We start from the raw sequence: 22,590 nt of genomic DNA, 5'->3' as shown, positions 1-22,590 counted from the left end.
AGCTGCTAGGATTAATGGTGCTGTATATAGGAAAAAGAAAGCTGACCGTGTTGGGCGTGAATATTCGCGATAATGGCATCCTATTGGCTATATGTATGCTTATATAATATACCAAGCCAAATCAACCCAATATATCAAATATGAGGGGTCAGGAATTGTTTAATTGACAGTTGGGAATAGCTTCAATTGTTTGGTATATTTGTTAGTAGGTTTGATAGATTGGCTTTGGCGGCAGCGCTGTTCATACGGCGGACATGCCTACGGTAAATCTCCTGAACCACTTCGTAACAACGATGTCTAGAGACTGTGGTGGCACGTTGGTAACATAGCCGCAATTGGTGGTACCATGTCATTGGAAGGTGGGCGTGTTTGGGATGTTCGGGAATCGTGGGGTACACAGGGGTGAAGCAGTCTACTGCCCTTCCTTGGCTAGACAAGATCGAATAAGTTAGGGTTAATTCTTCTTCTTTCTCAGATCCATGACGTTCTGTCTGGATCATCGTGAGGGCACCATGTGGACGTGCGGGTAGACATCAGCACTATTCTTATATTATGCTCGACGGCGATGGATTTCCCTCTATTGGTTTTATCTCCGATTCTCGTTTGTTTGTTCCTAGGGCTACTGCGGGTCAAAACCGAGAAACATCTGACCCGACTATCTGATTAGACTATATTTAGTGTAGGGCCATGCGTAGAAAGGCGCCAGAATGTTCGAATGCCGGGCAACGGCAACGAGACCCGCGGCCCCCGTCTCCGCCATTGTGGGACCCGAAGACCGGAATCACCGCCTAAAGAAGTCACTCCCGCGTCCGTGAGCTACGGCATGTGGCGCGTCAAACGGTATGTGGGATGGCGGCCCTGAAACGACAAGGCCGACTCGGTGCTTGCCGATTGTGACCCGGGAATTGAGATTACGGGTCATGCGAGAAGTTGCCGATCCCGCGTTGGCATGCCCCACAGCGGAGCCGATGACGCTACTCAGGGACAAGAACACTTCGCGCCCTTCCGCGAGATCATCAGCTGACTTGGAGTCTTCGACCTTACTCGTGGACTGGTGATAGCTTAATTAGCGGCCGGCATCAGCAACATCTCAGGAACTAGAAGAGACGAGCTACGTGCGTCTCATCAGAGAATCATTGTATCGCCATGGGGGCTCGTACAAGCATTGCTGACTGTTGCTAACTGATGAGATTGTGGAAAGCTGATTGCAACTATTCACTGGTAAAAAACTGTTCAAAGCTGAAGTCTCTGACGAAGGCGGCCAATACCACCTCATAAATGCATTCCACAACAACCATGGACGGCCTTGTGCCTGACTGAGGGACATTATTCAGAGAAGTCTCAGGACGGTAGAGGTTTGTACACTTAAGTAAACGACCTCTCAAACCTCCACGACATCATGATCCGTTTATCCCAAGCTAAGAGGCCCTCATCCCACCATGATCAAATCCCCTGAAGCGCCGCGCACAGCTCGACCGTCTCCACTCGGGCGAGAACTGTCATATTCACTCCGTAAGACGCTCCCTCAGCATCCTGATATGCATCCTCAGCCTCTCGTCTCCTTCCTGCAGTTCGATATCTTCTAGATCTTGGATGATAGCAGAGATCTCTGCGGCCGTGAATACAACGCTGCCGAGTAGGCTCTGGGCAGCTGCTGTCGACGTCAAAGCAGGCGAGCTGGAGCTTTGGACGGCATCGCAAAGTTCGAAGTTTGCGGTGGGAGAGGAGAAAGACGGAATCTCCGGCTCCGCCATCACGTCATAGATGTCGTAGTCCCACGGGCGTGCATCTTTTGTGGGAGTACTCTGGGAAGGAGGTTTGTCATTGAGGGACTTCTTGACCGCGGTAATTTTGCGCGGGTTCTTTGCGGAGGCCTGGAAGAGTTTTAGTGACAAAAAATACAAAAGCCAATTGAATAGTGTGCAAACCCTAGAGTTTCGCGCATGGCCAGAATGTCTTGCATAGCGGGTGGGGGTAGGCGATGCGGGCGGATCACGCAAGAAGATTGAAGAAGTTGACGTGGGCGCCGTGAGAAGGGTCGTGCGACGCCTCTTGCAACTCGAGGCACATTTCGAGGGACCGCCAAGCGTGACAGGGCTGGTGGCGATTTCATCCTCTGACGAGCACTCAATCAAGGCGTGATCCTTTTGCGGACTGGGCGCAGGGGTAAGTTTAGCGCTGCCGGGCGAAGTCGCATTCTCAAGAGACACCATTATGGATGGATTTGAACTCGGTGAATGGTATGAAAAGGAACGGCAGTGGTTGAGGTATCGTAACGAGCAGAAGGGCTGATTTTCTGAGGGTGGGATAGGCCTTGTGTGTTGCGGGTAGAACGAATTATCCAACTCTTGGACAATAAAGTTGTTTTTATCTCGTTTCTTTTCTGCACTTGACCTTTCTTGTATACCCAGTTCACCAAAGCAATGGTGTGGGAGCAAGAGTTGGTTTCCGCATTGATGACTGAGTGTCTAGCACCAGCAGCACTTCAACTTCAGCTGGCCCAACTACCTACCGAATCAAATTAATACGAGCCTCCTTCATTAGGTATAGAATATACGGAAAGACGCCCGCGTGATCCTGCCTAGCGCTGGTTCCTCTTATTTCAACAGCCCTTCTCATGCAAATGCTCAACAATAATTATAGTGTCACACTGCGGGCGTAAAGTGATTTCGACTCAATCTTGCGATTCGGAAGATGAACAAATTCTCGAGCACAACGACATCCCTACGTAACAACGCCCAGATCACCAACCCTGCAGTCCAGCTGCCCATTAAAGACCTGGTACCATGTCCTCCTCTTACGTTTATCAAGAGTTCGCTGCCGCGCTGCCATCGTGGCCCTGAGCCACATTCTCTCTCTGAGCACGCTTCCTTCTGCTGACCAACAGAAGATCGATGTTCTTACGGTTCTTGGCGATCAGCACCGTCCTTAGCAGGCTCTGAGGAGATTTCTTGGCCCGTTTCGACCGGTGTCCGCGTGGCCTGGTGGTTCCGTGAAGAGTTAGCATTTGTCGTTCCTGCAGAAATAAGTCGATACCGACAGTGCTTTGATATCCCGATTGTCAGCTGGCACAAGCGAGGCAGCCTGCTTCTCGGGCCTCGCAGGCTGCTTTTCATGTTGTTTCTTAGGAGATATCTTCCTCTTGCGGCGGATGGCGATGATTCTTGCTTTGAGCTCACGTCTTCGACGTTGGAGAAAAGCTTCTGCTGCTTTGGCCTTTTCGACATCGTCCTCCCACTTCTCCGTCCACTTCCCGAAGAGACTGCCGCTGGTCTCCTTCATAGCAACGTTGTGACTTGCTTGGATCGTTCGAAATTGGTAGGGTCGGATACATGTAGCGATAATGCTAGATGTGGGGAACTTATGGGAAGGAACTTGGAAGTTCACGACTTTCGACGTATTTGGAAGGAACACAAAAGATGGGTTAAGGTATTTGTTATGCGGCGACTGCTCGTATGCATGGGTCGCAATGCTCAGGAAGAAGTCGAAAAAAATCGGAGAGGAAAACAGATGAGGTTTGAAATCTGAGAGGGGAAGATATTGAGATGGTCCGTTGCGCGTCCCGCTGGTCGTTTGACGGGGAGATGGGAATAGCTTCAGCACAGTAAAAATATACTGTGCACTGTGCAAATATCCCTGGGTCTAGTGACTTTGCTGCAGATCTTGAGACTGCCTGATGAGCGGCGGGGAGTGCCTGTGTAGGCACAGTGCTCTTTAGAATCCACCACCTTGACCCACAGTGCCAGAGGAGGCAAGTGACAATGCACGAAAGCGCAGATCAGGAGAGAGAAAGAAGCCTCCTTGGAGAGGAAGGAGCGACTTGTGTCGTGTCCTCGCTCCTGCCCCCAATTGGCATTGCCTTCAGGTACTTCACTGAATCACGTCACTCACGTCACCCACTTCACTCCAGGTCGCTCGCAAAAGTCTCGCTCAGATTCCACTTCCATCATTTTACAAATCCGTCAACATCAGGAAGGCAAGCTGGAAAACAACCGGCGGCAGATATGCTAACGACAACATCATCACTAAACAGCATCCTCACTCGAAAAACATCAACATGGTCCGTCTCATCACCGCTTGCGACTCCTGTGATGACGATTTCGTCTTGATCTCATATCAAGACCACGAGAATTCCTTCCGGCAGAAATTTCAATGCCCGGGAAGGTGAGAGAATATTCCAATCCATCCGTCTCTCCGAACTTTTCTGATGATAGTCAGGTCCAACTACGCATATCCATCTCTCGACACAGATAAGAGCGACTTCAACAATGACCAATACAACAGCGCAGAAGGCAACACTGTCAGTCCCTTCGCAAGGGTAATTCAGCTATCCAAGGCTCTGAACCAGAACAGCATCACAGCACTCGCCCACCCTGCACTGACCGTCACTCAATTCCTCCAAGTTGTCTCGAGCATGGCTTGCAAAATGCGCTACGGCAACAAAGACGAGGACATCTTTGATGATGATGAAAAAGACTACGATAGTATCCTTGAGCCAGGTCCTTTAGTTCGAGGCCATTCTGGTCTCCGCGGCTTGTACTTGCGCCAGAGGAAGCCACTGGACCCCGCGTGCGACAACGGAGATGTCACTGGCCCAATGGTCACCCCACAAACCCCGACGCAAAGCAAGTTCAAGCAGACAATGAGGAGAATGAAGGACTTTGGTTCAAGAATATCTCAATGCTAAGTGCCGCAAAGCATTCAGTCGATTCTCGATTGAGATCTAGCAGGAGACATCGGCTTGGTCAGAGGGTTAAGGGATCCTGCTAAGGACACCTAGATTGATAGTTTCACTAGTCATCGGGAGCTGGAGGCACTTTTTACATTCAACAGGGAGATTTAGACCGGATGGGTTGTCTCTCGGAGGCTGGTTGCATCACTGAAGATGCAGAAGTCGCTATAATTTAGTTTCTCCCAAGTTCTAGATGATTCATCAATGGTCACTGATTGACACTGAACCTCCCTTTTGAGCCCCATGCTGAAACCGCCAGTGACCTATTTTGCAAAGAAATTCACAGCTGAAGCATCCCCATTGCCGAGATAAAACACCAAATCGATTTCACCTTCATCACCTGGAGCTGCATCTGGAAGCTTCCATCCCACGGATCCAAGACTACTCCCACCACATCCTTGAGTATAGCTTATTAACACATTTCCAGAGCGTCTGTTGAAAGCAACGACTTCTTTGCGTTCTTTGGCCGCTCTTGTCCGCAGCAGGTCGCAAACCTCTCGGAGATGTCGCTCCATCCGAGTCGAGGTTCCAAACATGGTCTTGTGTAGACGTGTCAGTTACCAGCACATTCAGACTTTGAAACATGCGAGAGGAGGGTACAATCGTACCTCATCGGCTACCATAGCCATTCGTGTTGTTATGACGTGGTCAGTAAATGACTCCGAGTGCTCAATCTCACGCAGACATCTTCGCTTGTAATGCAGCGCTTGATGTGTGAATCCTGACTTCCAGCCCGGAGCGCGGTCAGCTATATACCGACAGGTCAAGAGAAACAAGCTATCGAGCATGCCGCTGTCCCACAGCGCAGTTTGAACCCAGTACATAGTGACGCAATGCCAGAACCTATCGAGATCTGATATATACGACATCTTTGGATCCGGAAGGTATGACATGGCTTTCAGCACTCGGTGCTGAACGACTAGACCGTAAGGTTAGAGGAAATAAGCCCAGATCCATCCTGAAACTGCCACTTACAAACCCTGATCAGCTTATCCTCATTTGGAGCCAGTGATCTAAGAAACGAATCGAAAGGGTCGAATTCCTTCGGCCACAGTATGGATTGAAAATATTGTTGGGGTATGGGCCCTCGTTGCTTGACCAGGGTCATCGAATGTGGCTTTTTGTCATCCGAGCTGTCACTCTCGGGACGAGGATGGTGACGCTTGACGGACTTCTGCCGACGAGCATGGACGGTCCGAGCTGCGTGGGAACGGATCGTGGTAGCGCATGCTGTTATCTCTCCAGGATGAGAAAGAGATACAAAGACAAGGTTATTGGCTAGGTTCGCTAACGCCGCATCCTCGCTTCCAAGGGCAGGCATGGTGGAGATCTGGCACAGCTCACGACTCGCTGCTCACTGTGTGAGTTGGTGTCAGCGTTTGGCGTTCTGGGCAGACGAGCGCAGGAAGGGATGTCAAGTGGTAGGTTGTTGTTCGTCGGACCGGGCAATCTTATCCACCCGTTCAGCCGACTTATTAGTTGGGGCTTAGCTTTCAATAACCAATGTGCAGGCCTTTGATCGTTCAGTTGTCAGGGAAAGCCAACCTGTTTCTATATCCGGACTCCAAGAAGGGGTGACTGTGCCGCTCTGCGACATCCTGGTCTTCTCAGATTTCTGTTGGTTGGCGGTTAAAGCGGACATATCCCTGCACTAGCTGCATACAAACCATAACAGGAAGTCGCCCTGAGCAATCAAAACGCCGTGTTACCCTCAATATAGCAGATGGACCTATCTGCGATCAGTGTCAAGGTTCTGGGTGGTCTCGCGACATGTCCAGGCGCCCAACGAAAATTTTCAGTCAGGTACTAGCGTCGGTCATTGGACACGCCACCTCTTTGTAGTTTTGTTCGGGGGTTTGAGGTAAAGAACATCGGCATCTTTGTGCCCGCTGGACTGCGTTCGTGACAAGAATAGGACAGATCCGGAACAGCGGAATGAGCAAAGTTACGAAGACGCCACGGTAAGCAATGTCGAAGTGGCAACAGAGCAAATGATCCACGAGAAATATCAAATGAATTGATTAGAGCAGTCGGCAGGTCTGCATAAAGAAGCGAGTTGCGTGATTTAGCGGCACTAAATGTGACCGTCGTCTAATTTCCTGAGCCTTGACATTCATCGATGATTGCGAATTCCATGGAAGCTCCACGACATTATAAACCACCGGCCAACCAGTTGCACATGATCCCCACTTCATTGAAAGAGGCCAATGGGAGTTCTGTGTTGATCACTGATCAGCGACTAAACTTGAAGTCAATGATTGGGCATATACTTACGGTGAAAGGATGCATGAATCAGTCCATCTCAAAGAGATATCTTTCCTCGCAGTCTTCGCATAGCTCCAATGATGTAATGCGCCTGCTGGCGTTGCAATTGGCGTACTGATTGACAAGCGAGCACACCCGGCGCATGTTTATCTCGTCGTTGAGCGTGGGCTGTTCCCACGGTCGGCGAGCATGTTGTACTACGAGCTGGATGATGCTCTGTGTGCCCCCGGGGGCATGCCACAAGGAAGTATGTCTCCGTTGAAGCTGGTGAAGCGCGCACGTTGGACAGCCCTTGTGGTCGGGGATGAACGAAGTCACGGCGGGCGCCGATGTGGATGCCGGCAGCGGTGACGGAGCGAGACCACCTCCAGTCGCTGGCGAATCCGGCACCGGTACCGGAACCGGAACTACGAGCGACCGAGGGGCATCGGGGCTAGAGCCCGGGCCGTGGCGGGAGACGGGCCGGTTGGGTGAGCACTTGAGGTCGTGCAGCGGGGTCGTGGCGTTAGCTTCAGACGGTGTGAAACTGTCCCTTCTCTTGGTCTGTCCGCGAGTGGAAAGCTGCTCGTTCTCTAAGCGTCCCATTAGAGTCAATGGCCGGAACCTGCTGCAAAGGCAAAGCAAACGACTGCAGGAAAAAGTTCTGGAGGTTGAGAGCACATTGCCCCTGAGTGCAGTTGGGTCCACAAGTAATCTCGCTTGTAAGCATCCGTCTTCATTCTCGACCCACCCCGTTTCCCTCCGTGAGAGCCGAGTAGGGATTGTCCCTGGATTTTGGCCAACGATTCAAGTCTGATTGCCAACAGTGACTGACAAGTATGCATACTAGGAGGATGCCGCAATGGCTTTGAATTTGAATTGAAGCTACCTATTGATATGCTCTTTCTTTCTTTATTTGGTTTTCGTATGTTGTTTTTCTTTATTCAGCGAAAACACTCAATACTGGTTTTCAAGTTCAAGACTGTGAATAATGAACAACGATGGTCTGCCCGTGTTCCCTCGTCCTGGCAAATGCCGTTCATCCCGGTTCAAGTCTCTGATTGAGAGGCACACAGTCTAGCGCAGGCTCGAGGGAAGAAGAGACTCTTTGGCGTGTCCTGGATTTATTCCTACTACACTTCAAGAAGAGTGGGGTGAACATGGACCGTGGATATCTCAAGGTACACGACCTATGCGAATTGAGTGAGCTTTCTAGAATGGCATAAGGCTTGTTGAGTACCAACTTACTTGGGAAAGTCCGGAAGGTACTCGCCAGACCCGACTCACTCTCATGTCGTCCAAGCGCATATCTCAACAACAGATCGTGCATGCTGACCATCCAGTAATACCTTTGGCGACCTCAAAATTTCTTCGTATATTACGAGCTGCCTTTGGCAAGCATTCTCATAAAATTGTGGATGATTTCTCTCTGCACATGAACGAAACAACAATGGAAAGACCAGATTATGGACGGGTAGTTACGGGCTATGGAGTAACTCATTCCCGGAGTCGAACATCCGAAACAGCCTGCATCACAACGACAAGACTATCTGAGAGAAGCCAGGTCACGACAGTGGAGCGCCTTGGCGAAGAAGTACGATTGCGAGATTTTAGGAATGAATAGACTTGCCTTTTTTTTTTTCCGAAGTCTAGGCCCCAAGATCTGGGACAGGGATGTGTCGGACGGTCCAGCGTACGTCCCGCGCTCTTCAAAGCCGGCCAGGATTCGGATCGGCTCAGTTATGGGGCAAGGCGCTTCAGAAAGCCCCCAATCTCGGGTGTCTCCTCCGACTTGACGGCCCGGAAGCCCGGTGGATCGATCGGCGGGCGATCGCGCACTGGCCTTGGTGCTGAAAGTGCTGCGAGGCAATTGACCACCAAGGGTGCGTGGGCGCAGTGCACGATAGTACCTTAATCTAGGCAAGCATTGCAAAAGACTGGACAGGAAAAAAGAATAAAACATTGTTTTCATCTTCACGTCTCCGAAGCGAGCAAACGACTGAGGTACGGTACCTAGGTCAGGTAATGAGAGTAAGGTGCCTCCCTCCGTAAGTGTCCCGTCTGCAGCGACTGCGAGTCGGCCCCCACGCAGCCGAGCCAATCAGTGTGGCCTGGACTGTCGCGCTATGGCACCTTATCATGGCTCAACGTCACCTGCCCTTTTCGTCCATTGTTGCGCCCACGAGCTTCATCTCCGCCGGTGCCGGACAGCCGCCGTGTGTATCACGCCAACGCGACACCCTCATAAACCCCGCGCGTCCATGGTTCTCAATTGCGCCAAGAGTCGAGCCACTGTATTCCCGCATCATCTTCACCCTCGCTCACCATGTCATGCGCAGGGAGCCGTCTGCTGAGGGCCCTTGTGGTCGGACTCGCGACGGCGGCATCAGTCTACGGCACCGTTCTGCAGGCCCAGCCCGCATCGCAGCATGAAGCCAGATTCATCGGTTCCCGAACCCCCGCCAAAGAGAATCGTTTGGCCAGAATGGGGAGGCTTGCCTACGAGATGGATACCGCTGCCGCTCCCGCCCTTGCACCGGCCACGACGCCCCTGCTGGAGTGCTTCCAGGTTGCCCAACCTGTTCTTCATGCCGAAGGCGAATCTGTCACCATAACTCTGATGGATCACCAGTTCGCCAACAGCTACGGCTCCCCATTCGTGGGCGACTACACGCCCCCTGACATTGAGTTCGACCGCGTCGTCATCAACTTCACTGTCGAAGTCAAGGGTCGCCAATTCGACCGATGGGGCACCGTGTATCTAGACAATGTGAACATTTTTTCGACTTCCACCGCCGAGCCCACCCAAAACGGCATTACCTGGACTTGGCGAAAGGACGTCACCCCGTACCTCTCGCTGTGGAGGGAGCCCCAGACGCTGATTTTCCAGCTCGACAACGTCATCACCGACATCTACACTGGCTTATTAAACTCTACCCTTACCGCAACATTTTTCAAAGCCGACTTGGAAACCGAGCAACCACCCGCAGACTTAATTTTGCCGGTATCCGCCGCGAAGAGCCCTGTTACCGCAAGCTTTTGGACGTATCCCGAGGAGAATGCCAGCGTCGCCCTGAATTTTCCCAGAAATGCGAACAGAGCTGTGTTTTCGGCAAACGTGAAAGCTCAAGGCAATGACGAGTTTTGGTGGAGCAACGTACCACAATCTGCCGTTAACGCATTCGAGCCAGACGTTGGCACGTACCCGGGATACTCGCCGTTTCGAGAAGTGCAGATCCTGATTGACGGAATGCTAGCAGGTGTTTACTGGCCGTACCCAACCATTTTCACCGGTGGTGTCGTGCCGCAATTACACAGGCCCATTGTCGGTATCGATGCATTTGACTTACGGGATCACGAGATCGACATCAGTCCCTGGTTACCGCTGCTATGTGACGGAAAAGAGCACACTTTTGGCATACAGGTTGTGGGGCTCAATGATGACGGGAAAATGGCAACCTTGTCCAACACCACTGAAAGCAGCTGGTATCTCGTCGGCAAGGTCTTCTTGTGGCTCGATGACGAAGGAAGCATAACAACAGGCGTTCTGGGTAAAGCTATTACAGAACCAACGATCGGCTTTCAGCAGAGCCTGAGCCAGAACGCAACCGGCTTCAATCAGACCTTGGATTACACGATTTCCGTCAAGAGAGATTTTGAAATCTCTTCCGCACTGAAAACTCAGAAAGGAAACAGCACAGCCACATGGTCTCAAAGCTTAGAATATTCTAATGCGGGTGGATTGTACTTGAATGGATACGGCGGTATCAATACCTTTGTAATCACCGGGAAAGAAGCGGCAAAGTTGACGGGTCGGCAATATGAGACGAGCTTCTCATACCCGCTATTTTGTAACACAACGACGCAGTATCTTCCGGCGGGCAACCTAACCTTATGGGCCCGGCTTGACCAAGGCCTCAAGATCGAGATGAGCGGAGATGGAGTCTTTCCCACTGGTGCCGAGGCCTTCAAAGGCGCTTGGGTCGGAAGTGTCCTGGAAACAGAGAGAAATGGAACTGCCAACTACTCCCGGTATGGTGACAATACTGTCACCACCGGGGTTGGGCAGACCAGGCAGCTTTTCGGCTTTAGTGGCTTGGATGGAAAGACAACGAAAGAACTGTACTTTAGAGATGTGAGCGCATTCAACAATACTGTGACAGCAAACCATGAAGTAGTTTACACGTAGCTCATAGAAGGCAATTGGGCTCCTAACTATCTACTTACGATTGCATCATTACGTACTCGTCGCCCACACCGTTCTTCGTGTTAATATGAGGGCCAAGGTGCCAGAGTCTGCGAAGACCAAACATGGTCTGAATCTCTCGTAAGAACCACAAGCGTCAACCCGCAGCTATCCCAACTGCGACCGGAGTATGGGAGCCTGATAGTCACCATCTCTTTGTCTCTTGGAGGGTTTCGAGCGCCAGGAAGCGTCGTTTTCATCGCCATCCTCGATCTCTTGGGTGCTGTTCCCGGGCCACTTTGCAGGGTTCTTGTTGTTCCTGTCGTAGACCTAGACGTCAGGTTGCGATATGTATTTGCGGCGACCGCCTGACCGGCGCTAACAGTAGAACACGGTTGTCGCAGTTACCTGCAGGGCGACTTCCCGCTCCCAAGTTGTCGCGTCATCGGGATGGAGGACTTCAAACTTGAATTGGTCGGATCTGGTGCTTGACTTGGTCTTGAGACGGCGATGGGACTTGGTCTTGATCACACCCGGTGTTGCGCTTCGCAGAGCACAGTCGGCGCCTTCTCGAGAGATCTGGTTAGCAATGTACGCAAACATTAAAAGAAAGCATGGAGAACAGTAACCTTTGTTAGGTGAGTTGTTGCCAATTGGGCTGTGCATGTTGGCGGCTCCTAAGGGGGAAAGACGTTGGGAGCAACAGAATGGTTGCAATCGAAAAGAGGCGCGTCGCATTCATCTCAGAACAGATGGACAGAGTTATTAGGGACTCGATGACTGACAGAAATATGAATACTTCGAGCAGGCAAAAACAAAGAGGGCGCAGAGGACGTGGCCACCGGCTCGGCCATGCAAGGCTCTTTTGTTTGCGGATGCAGGCTTTTCAAAGAACCTGCTAGACTGCCTGGTGCTGCCACCTTGGCACTGTGGACGGCCACTTGCCGCTCTGCAGGATACACGAGGCATTCTGTAGGTGAGAGTCAAGGCTTGCTGTCGGTCGTGTCCAAAAGAAAGTCATGCAACTGGCACGAAGCTCCCCAATCTACTGGAACCAGATGCGTGTGGTACTGCATAGGTCCACGGGCGGCCGCACCTGAATCCAAAATTGCTGGGCCACCATCCTACCTGTCTTCTTTCGGGACTTGTCGGCTGCGAGGCAAAGTACTGAAGAAGATGGGAAAAATCGATATGTATTACTTGCTCTTAAAATGCACGCTACACAATGTGTCCCTCGCAATCCTGGCTCCAAGCACAAAAAGCAATGGTCCTCCCAGCCCTGCCACTCCCATGGATGGTCAAACAGTCTCACTAATGGCTGTTCTCCGTCTTCTTGTCGTCACTCCCCGGGCCAGTCTCGGAGTTTGTCGTTGCTGTTGTTGTTGTCGTTGTCGTTTCTGTGGTCTCCTCGTGCTGAGAGCCTGTCAGCGAGTTTGTTGTAAACGTTGTATCGCGAGAACATACGGGTTGAATAGATATTTCGGTCGTGACAGTGATGCCGGATAATCCGGACAAGAATCCTCCTCCGCTGTGCTGGTGCTCCGATTCATCCGCAGCGTTCTCTTCGACGTTGGTGGTCCAGCAGCGCGACCGCTCCTCCGCGCGCGTGGCCTCGTTCTCGGGGATGGTGGACATGATGGGCGGAACTCGCAGGTCGCTAGCTGATTCTGTTAATGCAGCTGCTCGTACGTTGTGGCGGAGTCTGGTCTCACGGATTCTGCTGATCAACTGATGAGTGCGATTCGGCAAGGACACGTCGGTCAAGTCCACAGTTTTCCCGTCCGTTCAATAATACGTAGGTCGGTAAGGTAAGGTAGGTAGTGTCGAGGATGATGTTGACAGGTTTTTCAACAATCGCGGCTTCTCCACGGGAGCTTGATCGGCAACGGTTTTTGGCCCCGGCCCGTCAATACCCTTGCAGATCGAGCACGCAGCGACCACGGCGAGGTTCGTGTCTGGCCGTTGGAAAGGGAGAATCCGCTTTCAGAAATTCCCACCCGGCTCCATTGCCAAGTTAGCGAAATGAGTTTCCAGTCTCAACCCCTGATCAGCAGCAGAGAACCCCCGCAAGTTGTCTCGTTACCATCCACTCAGACACACTGGAGCTGCGGGCGGATTTGATCCCAGCCAACATTTCCCAACGGTCGACGTGCGGCACCAGAATTTGCGGAGTTGAGGCTCCGCCGCAGCTGTTTGTGTGTTTGTGGTTGGCCGATGTCGAAATGGGGCTCTCACTTCCCACTTCCGGGCCCAGAGCCATGGAAGGGTGGGTGTCCAATGACAGCGGGGCGCCCTGTCTTCAAGTCTTGGAACCAACCGCCGGAGATGATTTTTTCTCACCGAACGAAGCCAGGCTCGAGACGGGAACAGTTCCGAATCTCCGGCCAGAGCCAGGGCATCCTGTGAGATTCCGCAACCTCCCGACTAGCTTCGACATCCTTGCTGCTGAAAGCCGCCCGGGGTTTTCATCTTAATTACGTGTGCTCGCCACGAGAAACTGCCGCAGTGCATCCGTAGATTACATATATCTCACCTGAAACGAATTTATCCTCATTCCTATTTGAGAAGCCGAAGCAACCTGGCTTGGCGCCATCATCTCCAGCTACTTATTACAAAGGTTTGCTTCAAGTTTGCTTGCGTCGCATCCCGTCAGACATCACGCACTTTGATGCTTGAGTTTGCCGAGAGCGGCTAGCCCCCTTGGGTACTTGACAGTGGGAATGGGTAGGGGTCGTTGGATGAGAGTAAATGAGTTCTGACCAACAAGACACCGCCGACGGCAAAATAGACTTTACAATTACATGACCGAAAGCTTCACCGCTACATGGCATCAAGTCGTCCTCGTCGCCGCTTCCCCTGGCTGAGCCGCAGTTGCCATGTTTTCTTTGCGATTGACTGCCACCTTGTCATTGAAACGGGCCTTGAGTATGTGAATACAGCGCAATGCCAACTGCTTGTTTCCTGAGGTCCATTTGCAGGCGAGCAACTGACTGAGGCAGCTCCTGTCAGCCCACTCCGTGGCGAGGACCACAGCTACTTCAACCCAGTGAAGATGGATCGCACGCATGAGTGACTGGTCAGCGTCGCAATCATCCCACTTCCACTTGAAGTACATGTCGGCACCAGCGCGTATCAGCTCGGACACCACGTCGGCTGGAGGCGCACTGTATACCCTGCCAGCCAGTGCCCATCCACGTCGATTGTTTAAAAATGTCCCGAAAGTTGGAGGACCGACATCAGACTCGATGGGTCTCTTGGCAGTGACGGGATGATGAGCTAAAATCAATCGAATCAGCTCCAACTCTCCCCCATCCAAAGCCAGTTCCCGTCCACGACCAATGGATGTGCCGGCTTTCAGAAGAAGAACTGCAGTATTTGTTCTTTGGGAGGCGATTGCCAACTCAAAGGGTGTGAAGTTAGGAAAGGAATCGTAGCCGTCTTGAGAGCTGCCCACTGCGGCGCCATTGTTCACATTCGCGCCATGGTCCAACCAAAACTGAACCACATCGTCGGCGCCAGGCATGGCAGCGGCATGAAGTAGATTGATTCTGGCATTCCAAAATGCTCGATTAACATGGGTCCTCGCTCTTTGGCTTCGTTGCATATTGAAACATGATAGTGGTTCCAATTCCGCAGTATAGATTTCCGCAGCGACAAAGACCTCTAGACTTTCCGCCAGGTATCGGCTTCTCATTTTCAGCGTAGTAAGAACTACTTGTTGGATATGGGCGGTTGCGCCTTCCAACCCGGCGGTGCCACTGGAATCAATGAGGCAAAGGACAAGCCGTGGCAGCATGTAGGAGAAGAAGAACTTCCTCTGCAAGACGGATCCAGAGAGTGCTTGGAGGCTTCGGCATGTCCGCATGGTTGATATCAAGTTCGTAGGTTGAAGGCTATCCAGGACATTTTCGATCAGTTCAGGCGGCATTTGCTCAAGGGATGTTCTGATGCTATCAATAACTGTTTTAGAATGTCGCGAGCTCAAACGCAAGTGATAATGGTAGAAGATGGACCAGGCATTATGGCAACAACTCCTGGACTGTTGATGGCAACCTCCAGAACGGGGAGAGAAGAGGAATGGGAGCGGGGGAACTACGTTTATCTAGCCCAAATTACCAGCACATGACATACTTGGGTTACACAACGCCATGATATAGAAAGCAACACATTTCTGCCGTAAGTTTTGAAGACTGGCCTCTGTATGTCTTGGCTGTCTCGGAACAAGGGCAAATCGGAAAGCCTCGTTGTTGGAACCAGACACTAGTTGTGCTGTGCAACAGTGCTAGGCGAATATCTAGAAACAGACATACAGCTTTATGCCACCTAAGGGATGATCAGATTGCCGACGAGCAGCAGTAAACAGCTGTCAAAGTGCTGACACCACCAGTAAGCGATTTGGTCTTGATCTGAAGAAGTAAGTAGCAGCAGCAGAGATCAACCTTTGAAAGTCCGCCGTCTCTCTTGGAACCTTCCAGGGCTGTTAACGCTTTTCTTTTCCTTTTCCTTTTCTTTTCGGGCCTAGGGCTGTTTGCTTGCCAGCACGCCTGCCGTCTCTGAAAATTCGTCAGGGAGGTAGGCTTGGATATGGCCCCACAATTTCAAGATCATCTCCCGCTGCGGTGGTATCGATTCTTTCATCTGCGATCTAAAATACGCCAAAGTCGTCGTCAAAAAAGTGCCTCATATCCAATTTCCAGGCGTTGGGACTGTACCGGCCGCGTTTTGGTACCGTCAATTGCCACCAAAAATTCCACAGCACGCGCCGTTCTGTCTGTGGGTTCGAGCAGCGGCATTGACAACATTCTATTCGTAAAGCCCAGTCCTCGGCAAGCCAACAGCCTTTCTTCTACCTACACGACCTCGCCTATCAAGCCGAGTTCGAGCTTGCCCGCCAATTTCATTTTCGTCAGGCGACTTTGGAACGCCGTACCTCAAACCCCCACTTCCCAATCGGTTATCACCAAGGCACTTCGTACAATGTCATTCAGCCTGCCATTGCGCAACGAGAGAGCAAAACAAGACTCGGGAGTTTCGTCTTCCAGAGCTTGTAAGGAACCGGGAAATTTGACCACTCATCGAAAATGAAGAAAGCATGGGTCACCCGAAGAAAGAATCAAGCAGCCAGAAAAGCCAACGCACAGGCTACTTTGACGACTTCTCAGTTACAGTGTAAGTTCTACCGTGCTAAATGAGTAGATTGCTAACTTTGGATAGCTGAACAAATTCGAAGCATGGGGGAAAGCGACAAAGAGGCTGACAGCACGGCGTCCGATATTCAAGAACCGGCTCGCCTAATGGTCACATTCAATGTCCGGGAGATCATGTCAAGGATCCAAGCCCGATGCAACAGCAGCAGTGAAGCAGAGCAGCCTCCACAGATCTTTGAACGAGAATCAGAGATAGAAGTGCGTCTTCGTTTCATACTAGGTGCAACGCAATTGACACAGGCAGTTCCCAGCGGAAACAACCCAAGATCGAGTCGGTGAGCGCCGCAGAGGCTCTCAAACTTTGTGGGATATTCTCAATCGAGGGGCCGACGTCATCGACTCTATCGCCTCTCATCGCATCGTCTTTGCTGACGGAGCTCATAACATTCAGCTCTACGCCGTTATCAAAGGAAACCACATGTACGGAACCGGTTGGAAGACGGAGCTGGAACTGAGTTGGATCGCCCTGTCTGAGGTTACTGCGTACTGGGCTTCATTCCCGGGAGGACGCGATGGCGCTATCAATTCAATCAGCCCCATTCTCCTGAAGAAGCGAGTTCTCGTGGTCCTTGGCCATCGCAAGAGACGCTACGGCCGGCTTGAGCTCAAGGTGCTGTACCAAGGGGTGGCTCCAAATCCCATTTGGGTGGAGGATTGGAAGGTCCAAGTTGGTCAGGAAATGGACGCACGCACTATGGATGACTACTGGAAGGCCATCGCCGTACAGCCTGGACCGTACGGTTTGCAAGAAGTTGTGGAGGAAACAACGCTGGAGCTCAATATTCAACCAGACTGGCCGATGACCATGGGGTCTTTATGAGGTGGAGGGTTTAAGGGCATCTGTGCGTCTTGTCTTCGCATATGCCGGGCAAGCAATTCAGAAGCACGATTTTGGCGGAGCTTGGAGAGCATCACACGACATCGGCTGCTCAAAGGTCGACTTTGCTCGCTTGCCTCCCCATCAATAGCATTGCCTCTCCGTAGCAATGCAGAAAAACCTCTCAGGGCTCAGCTCAAGAGCATTCACACTTGGTCATCTTAGGAGTGCACCGTCTTATTGCGGAAAGCAAAATCGATTGCTCTGTTCGTAATGCGCACGCATCTGGCGTCATCGACCCCATTGACAGATCCTCCAGACCTTGTGCCGGCGTGGCACTCATTAAAAAGCTGTCACTATAATAATGCAGTTCGGGTGTCGAGGAAACTGGCCTTACAAGCAGGTGTGACTCACTCCCAACAAATTTCAAGCGCGTATCTTTGAAGCGACTCATTCCACTCGGCTGGATGGAGATTGGCAGACTCTGCACAACTGCCGACAGACGCTTGCTAGCCCGTGCCGCAGGTGCTCAGTTCAGTTTGCGATCGCCGGCCAGTATGGCGACCGTACGAACGGCACTGGAGAATACTTCCAAGGCGCTGGCGAAAGCCGGCTCGGTGTCCTGAAGGAAGTCGCTGTCGATGCTGGCTTTAGCGACCATGCACGCGATGTTTACCAGCTTCTCGGTAGCTTGATCCATTGCCATCACTGTCAATATGTCAGAAGACTTGCTTGAGAAGGGGTGATTGCCTTACAAGAGCGCACCGTTGAGTCAGATGCTTGGGAGGAAGGGCTCGGAGGAGCGTCGTCGACAGCCGCGGTGGATGCGACAGACTCGTCCTTATCCTTGTTTTTGGACTGCTTGTTGGTACCGCGATCCATCGTCAGCTTTCAGGTTTGCCGCAGCTGTTGTTGAGAGATGTCTTCGGAGTGACTCTGGTGTTGAAAGCAGCAGAAAGCGTGATAGTCAGCTGTCGCAAAATGGCGGAAGGGAAGTCGTTGGATCCAGGTTGCTGGTAATACAGGAGTGGGTTCAAGGCATTGGTGAGAGCTGGGTTCCATAGCCTTGGGTCCCGTCTGCACAGTTACCACTTCAGCCCTCCAAGTCTGATCGGGAGGAGACACCCCGCTCCAATCAAATCTTGTACTGTGGAAGAAGTTAGCACCTCGATGCAGGGCGTCATGGTACCTCGTGCTTTCATGGTATGAAGTTCCAAAAGAAACCTACTTGGTTCTATTCTGAAAGAACTCCCTCCTGGTTTGATCACACAATGAGACAGAACTCACAGAAATATCACTCATTCGCATGACGCCTTCCTTGTCCTGATGTATTGATATTGAAATTAGCCATTTTATCTCCATACAAAACAAAACTTATTTCCTAATTATTCAAGCGGAATTTTGGGATTTGCTCTTAAGCTTACCATTTTGGGTCCTCTGGGAATAATCGGAATGGTCGTTTGACATGGGCGCTAAACACGACAGGCCCGCGGATTCCACGGTATATAGTCACCTTGCCAATGCAAAGCCGGCGAGTCTAAGCCGATTCCAACTCAAAAATAGCCGCGACACGTTAGGCGAGGATCGGCGACTGCTGCTACACTTTCACTCCTTGGCAGCAATACATCGCACTCCCCTTACATGGGGCAAACCCCCTAGACCTACTAAGTGTTCTGTTGTCAACAGCTAAACATGTTCTTCTGGCAGACGGATGTACACGTGATGCCCGCGGAATGCCCGCCGAATACGATGTTACGTCAGACAATCCGTTTGTTTTTGTAGTCAGACTCACGGAGTTTCCACTCGGCGATTGTAACTGCTAGGTGGGGTTTGTGCTGCTATTATGAACTGTGTTGAGTAGAATTTCTTGGAACTTGAATCATTTTCTCTTTCATCTATTATCATCTGCTAGTCATCAAAGTCCGAAGCTCTGCCGTATCTTCGTAGATCATTCAAAGTCGTTGTGCCAAAGTCAAAGTCTTTAAATTGCTCCTCCAGTGTGCGGTGGGCGGGACGTGGTTTTCTCAGCTGGTCATCAAGTTCGTGGGCCTCGGCCATTTGCACCATGAGAGTCCCTTCCGTACTTGGGTCAGAGTCCTTGACATTCTTGTCGGACTTTTGCCCGGAACGTTCTCTAGTTCGATGGAAGTTAAACAAAGGACGGAGTGTTGGTAGGCAGCAACATATCACCGCACTTGAATAACTGGTCAATAGGTTCCACCCACGTTGGCAATTGAGCTTGTACACATACCAGTATGCCTCCAGACCGGTCCAGATCATAAGATCGACTGTCCCCCAAGTCGGATCTTTGAAGTCGAATGTTGTGACTTTGACTAGACGGATAATGGTTATAAAACAATTGCTAACCCCTATGATTAGAAGCCGTGTAGAAGAGCCAACGTAAAGCTACGCGCTGAGTCAGACAGGACTTACAAGCCGCCAAACACAAAGGACATCAATAGAAGCATCTTCTTGTACCATGACATCCGCAATTGTGCCGCATAAGGCATCGGAAGAATGATAAGAATGAAATCGGTGATGATACTGCCGACCGCTATGCTGATGTAGAGTTTCGAAATATCGATACAGTTTTTGTGGTTTGTCCAGAAGTTCGAGACGGGATTGCAGGCCAGAATCAGCGGTAGTGTCTGACATAACCTTGTCAGCGGGCTTCCTACTCATCGCTAGCCAGCCACTCCAATTGAATTCGCTAAAGGGTGTGTCCTTGAGGGTTCGTGAGCAATGCAACATTGTTACTTACAGCGTAAATTGCCCAAGCCATGATGAAGGCCATCAAGCCGTATAAGTAGTATCGCGCGTTAAAGAGCCCAAATATTCGATGGTACAACACCACGAGAGATAGCCTCGCAGTCGCCAGTCCAAACGGATACAAGATCTCGTTGGCGAATATTGTTTGGTAGAAGTAGACAATGTTCATCGGATCCTCCTCCTGGACCACGACTTCGTGTCTGCCGAGACCGAACCGTAGCCAAAGCATCGTCCCGGTGAACACACCAGCGATGAATACCTGTGACTCTTTGGTTAGTTATGTTCCAGTTGAAGCCATTCAAGTCATCCCATCACAGGAAAGCAGCGTGAAGTTTCGACCGCAGTGGACCGAGAGGTCTTCGTCGGGCAGAAGAACCTACCAGGCTTGCTATAGCCAGCCAATCATCCCACGTAAACCTCCTCCCCGACACCCTTGCCGCAGCTAATCTCGCCAACACGGAGATAATTGACAGAAGGAAGAACGTCAGATGTATCGCATAGACCTCATCCGCTCGACTCTCGGCTCTGAAGGCCGAATCCTCCTCCGGGGTCATGGAAGGCATGCCTCAGCCGCGTCCAGTGACCGATAGAGGCAATTGGATGGCTGGAAAATCCGGTCACCATGAGGGACGCTGTTGGATTTCAGTTTCGATGAACGAGCGAATGGACGATAGGTGGGGGAGCACTAGAAAACCTCTGGAAGAACTCCTCGTAGTTTTAACACATGGAAACGTCGGTCTGAAACGGCTTTCCGGTGGTCTTTGCTGGTTTACATGAGCAGAGTTTGGTCAAGGCATTACCTTCGAACAAAAATGGAACTTTCCATCCGAGTCTATCCCAGGAAGGTATGTCATAACAGTGCCCACGATTCATGAACCGACTTACCCCAAGAAATCATTTGACGGGGTTAGGATTATACATGCATTTCAGGGTATCCGGCAATGTTAAGGCAGACACACGCGTTCCAAGCCACGGTATTTTAACTCGCGAGCCACTCGGAATATTCATTTTTCGTCATAGCTCTCTTCCCGGCGGGAAGGTTCCAACGGAGGACGACTAACAAAGGATTACCCTTGTCAATGCTGAGGGGTTGACTTGAAGGTTGCTGACTTCAGAATTTTGTTTTATCAATGATGCGCGCACCAGCCCTACTTCACGATTCATTCGAAGAATAATCCACTAGGATTGAGAGGATGCCGTGATAAATCATGGCACGGAACGGAGAAACTATTCGATTTTACGCTTCTACGGTCAACCAGGGATGACCTTTGAGACTAATTCTGAGACTCGCTTCGGTGCGACCAACCAAATTGGTTGTCAAATTCGGCAAACATTTCGCTTCTGAGCGACAACCCAAGATAGGAAAGTGACCAGCGAAATTCACATAGCTGTAGCCTTGTGAAAGGACAGAACAAATGCAATGGTGTTTGCTAACACTTCATCACTCTCAGTTGTAGTGAGGATCCTAGAACTCGAAAACGCGCGAAAGATTGATTGCATTACGAGAGCTTATCATTGTTAAGGCCTCCACGGGTCAGCTCTGCATCGTCCAGTTTATTACCCCGCACCGGCATTGTCTCGTCTGACACGCAACAATAGGCCACGCTACAGGTATAAGATCTCAATACTCCGCAACACTCGCCTGCGTGAGGCAAACGTCAGTGTTCCGCAAGTGACTTTTTACTACATCATATACATATTCTGCAACGCAGACTTTGAATCGAAATAGCTACATGTGAGACAAGATTATGCGGTAGTCAGAGCCGCAGCCTTTTGCATTTTAATTACCTTATTGGCCATGGATTCCAAGCAGCTCCCATGCCTCAGCAATCACTCGAAGCAATGAGAAACTGCAATTGCCCGTCTTTGTCATTCTTACATGATGCCAAGAGGTGGTGCAGTCTACTTGCTGGGGGGTGATGATTCCTAGTGGCAGCAGCAGTAGCAACATGCAGAACTTAGTCCCTGGTTATATAAATTGATTCAATGGCCTTTAGAATTCGTCGATCGCAGCGAATCAATAACTGCATTGCCCTTTTTCTTCCTTTGGTAGACTCGGGAATTGCAATGGGTTGTTAAGTCACCAATCTTCCCCACAGTTGAGAGATCCTCACCCCAGATGTGTAGCTGTGCGCCAAGTGCAAGTCCCAACAGCATATGGTGGTTCGAAACCCCGCACTCCAGGAACATCGGCTCGAGTTTCGGCAAACCCCCGGTCCAAACTCGGCTACAAAAAGGCGCTGGATTCTCATGTCTCTCATCCTACACACAGTCATAAAGATTGGAACGCGGAATACAGACGATCACGATAGCCACATGTCGGCAATTAAGTTTGAAGGATGGCTAGGCCTGGGTCCGGACTCTGCGAAGGGAAAGATGGAATGGGGTTCTTTTGAACCAAAGGCTTGGACCGAAAATGACATCGATATTCAAATATCCCACTGCGGAATTTGTGGATCTGACTTGCACACACTCCGTTCTGGCTGGGGCAAGATGTTTGTTTGTTTGTTTGTTTGTTTAATATTTAACGCCATGGCGGCAAGGGCGCGGCCGCCCTTGCGGCAGACCTCCCGAAGGGTATGTGGCGTGGAGGGCCGCAGGCTCTAGCTATATACTCTGTAGTACACGCCTCTTC

General features: G+C 51.0%; 7 protein-coding genes across 7 annotated transcripts; 3 read left to right on the top strand and 4 right to left on the bottom strand.

The window, feature by feature from the left end:
* Positions 1-1,505: 1,505 nt before the first annotated feature.
* On the bottom strand, positions 1,506-2,213 carry COL26b_014277 (uncharacterized protein; the record flags this gene model as incomplete). Its single annotated transcript, XM_053186853.1, has 2 exons — positions 1,506-1,874; positions 1,929-2,213. 2 exons carry the CDS (start codon positions 2,211-2,213, stop codon positions 1,506-1,508), a joined length of 654 nt encoding a protein of 217 aa, XP_053029208.1.
* A 593-nt stretch (positions 2,214-2,806) lies between these two features.
* Positions 2,807-3,282, bottom strand: COL26b_014276 (uncharacterized protein; the record flags this gene model as incomplete). Its single annotated transcript, XM_053186852.1, has 2 exons — positions 2,807-2,981; positions 3,041-3,282. 2 exons carry the CDS (start codon positions 3,280-3,282, stop codon positions 2,807-2,809), a joined length of 417 nt encoding a protein of 138 aa, XP_053029207.1.
* Positions 3,283-4,057: 775 nt separating this feature from the next.
* Positions 4,058-4,687, top strand: COL26b_014275 (uncharacterized protein; the record flags this gene model as incomplete). The annotated part of the gene is made up of 2 exons (XM_053186851.1): positions 4,058-4,088; positions 4,251-4,687. 2 exons carry the CDS (start codon positions 4,058-4,060, stop codon positions 4,685-4,687), a joined length of 468 nt encoding a protein of 155 aa, XP_053029206.1.
* Positions 4,688-9,302: 4,615 nt separating this feature from the next.
* COL26b_014274 (uncharacterized protein) lies at positions 9,303-11,165 on the top strand (the record flags this gene model as incomplete). The annotated part of the gene is made up of 1 exon (XM_053186850.1): positions 9,303-11,165. The coding sequence occupies one exon, from the start codon at positions 9,303-9,305 to the stop codon at positions 11,163-11,165; it is 1,863 nt and encodes a 620-aa protein (XP_053029205.1).
* Positions 11,166-12,473: 1,308 nt separating this feature from the next.
* COL26b_014273 (uncharacterized protein) lies at positions 12,474-12,797 on the bottom strand (the record flags this gene model as incomplete). Its single annotated transcript, XM_053186849.1, has 2 exons — positions 12,474-12,575; positions 12,627-12,797. 2 exons carry the CDS (start codon positions 12,795-12,797, stop codon positions 12,474-12,476), a joined length of 273 nt encoding a protein of 90 aa, XP_053029204.1.
* A 3,446-nt stretch (positions 12,798-16,243) lies between these two features.
* Positions 16,244-17,189, top strand: COL26b_014272 (uncharacterized protein; the record flags this gene model as incomplete). The annotated part of the gene is made up of 4 exons (XM_053186848.1): positions 16,244-16,331; positions 16,377-16,567; positions 16,621-16,644; positions 16,761-17,189. 4 exons carry the CDS (start codon positions 16,244-16,246, stop codon positions 17,187-17,189), a joined length of 732 nt encoding a protein of 243 aa, XP_053029203.1.
* A 526-nt stretch (positions 17,190-17,715) lies between these two features.
* On the bottom strand, positions 17,716-18,068 carry COL26b_014271 (uncharacterized protein; the record flags this gene model as incomplete). Its single annotated transcript, XM_053186847.1, has 2 exons — positions 17,716-17,894; positions 17,942-18,068. The coding sequence occupies 2 exons, from the start codon at positions 18,066-18,068 to the stop codon at positions 17,716-17,718; spliced, it is 306 nt and encodes a 101-aa protein (XP_053029202.1).
* Between the last annotated feature and the right edge of the window lie 4,522 nt (positions 18,069-22,590).

This window comes from Colletotrichum chrysophilum (assembly GCF_026319265.1).
Source record: "Colletotrichum chrysophilum strain AFK26 chromosome Unknown scaffold_325, whole genome shotgun sequence".
NCBI lineage: Eukaryota > Fungi > Ascomycota > Sordariomycetes > Glomerellales > Glomerellaceae > Colletotrichum > Colletotrichum chrysophilum.
Note: the sequence above shows the minus strand (reverse complement) of the source record. Positions and strands in the feature narration are given on the sequence as shown.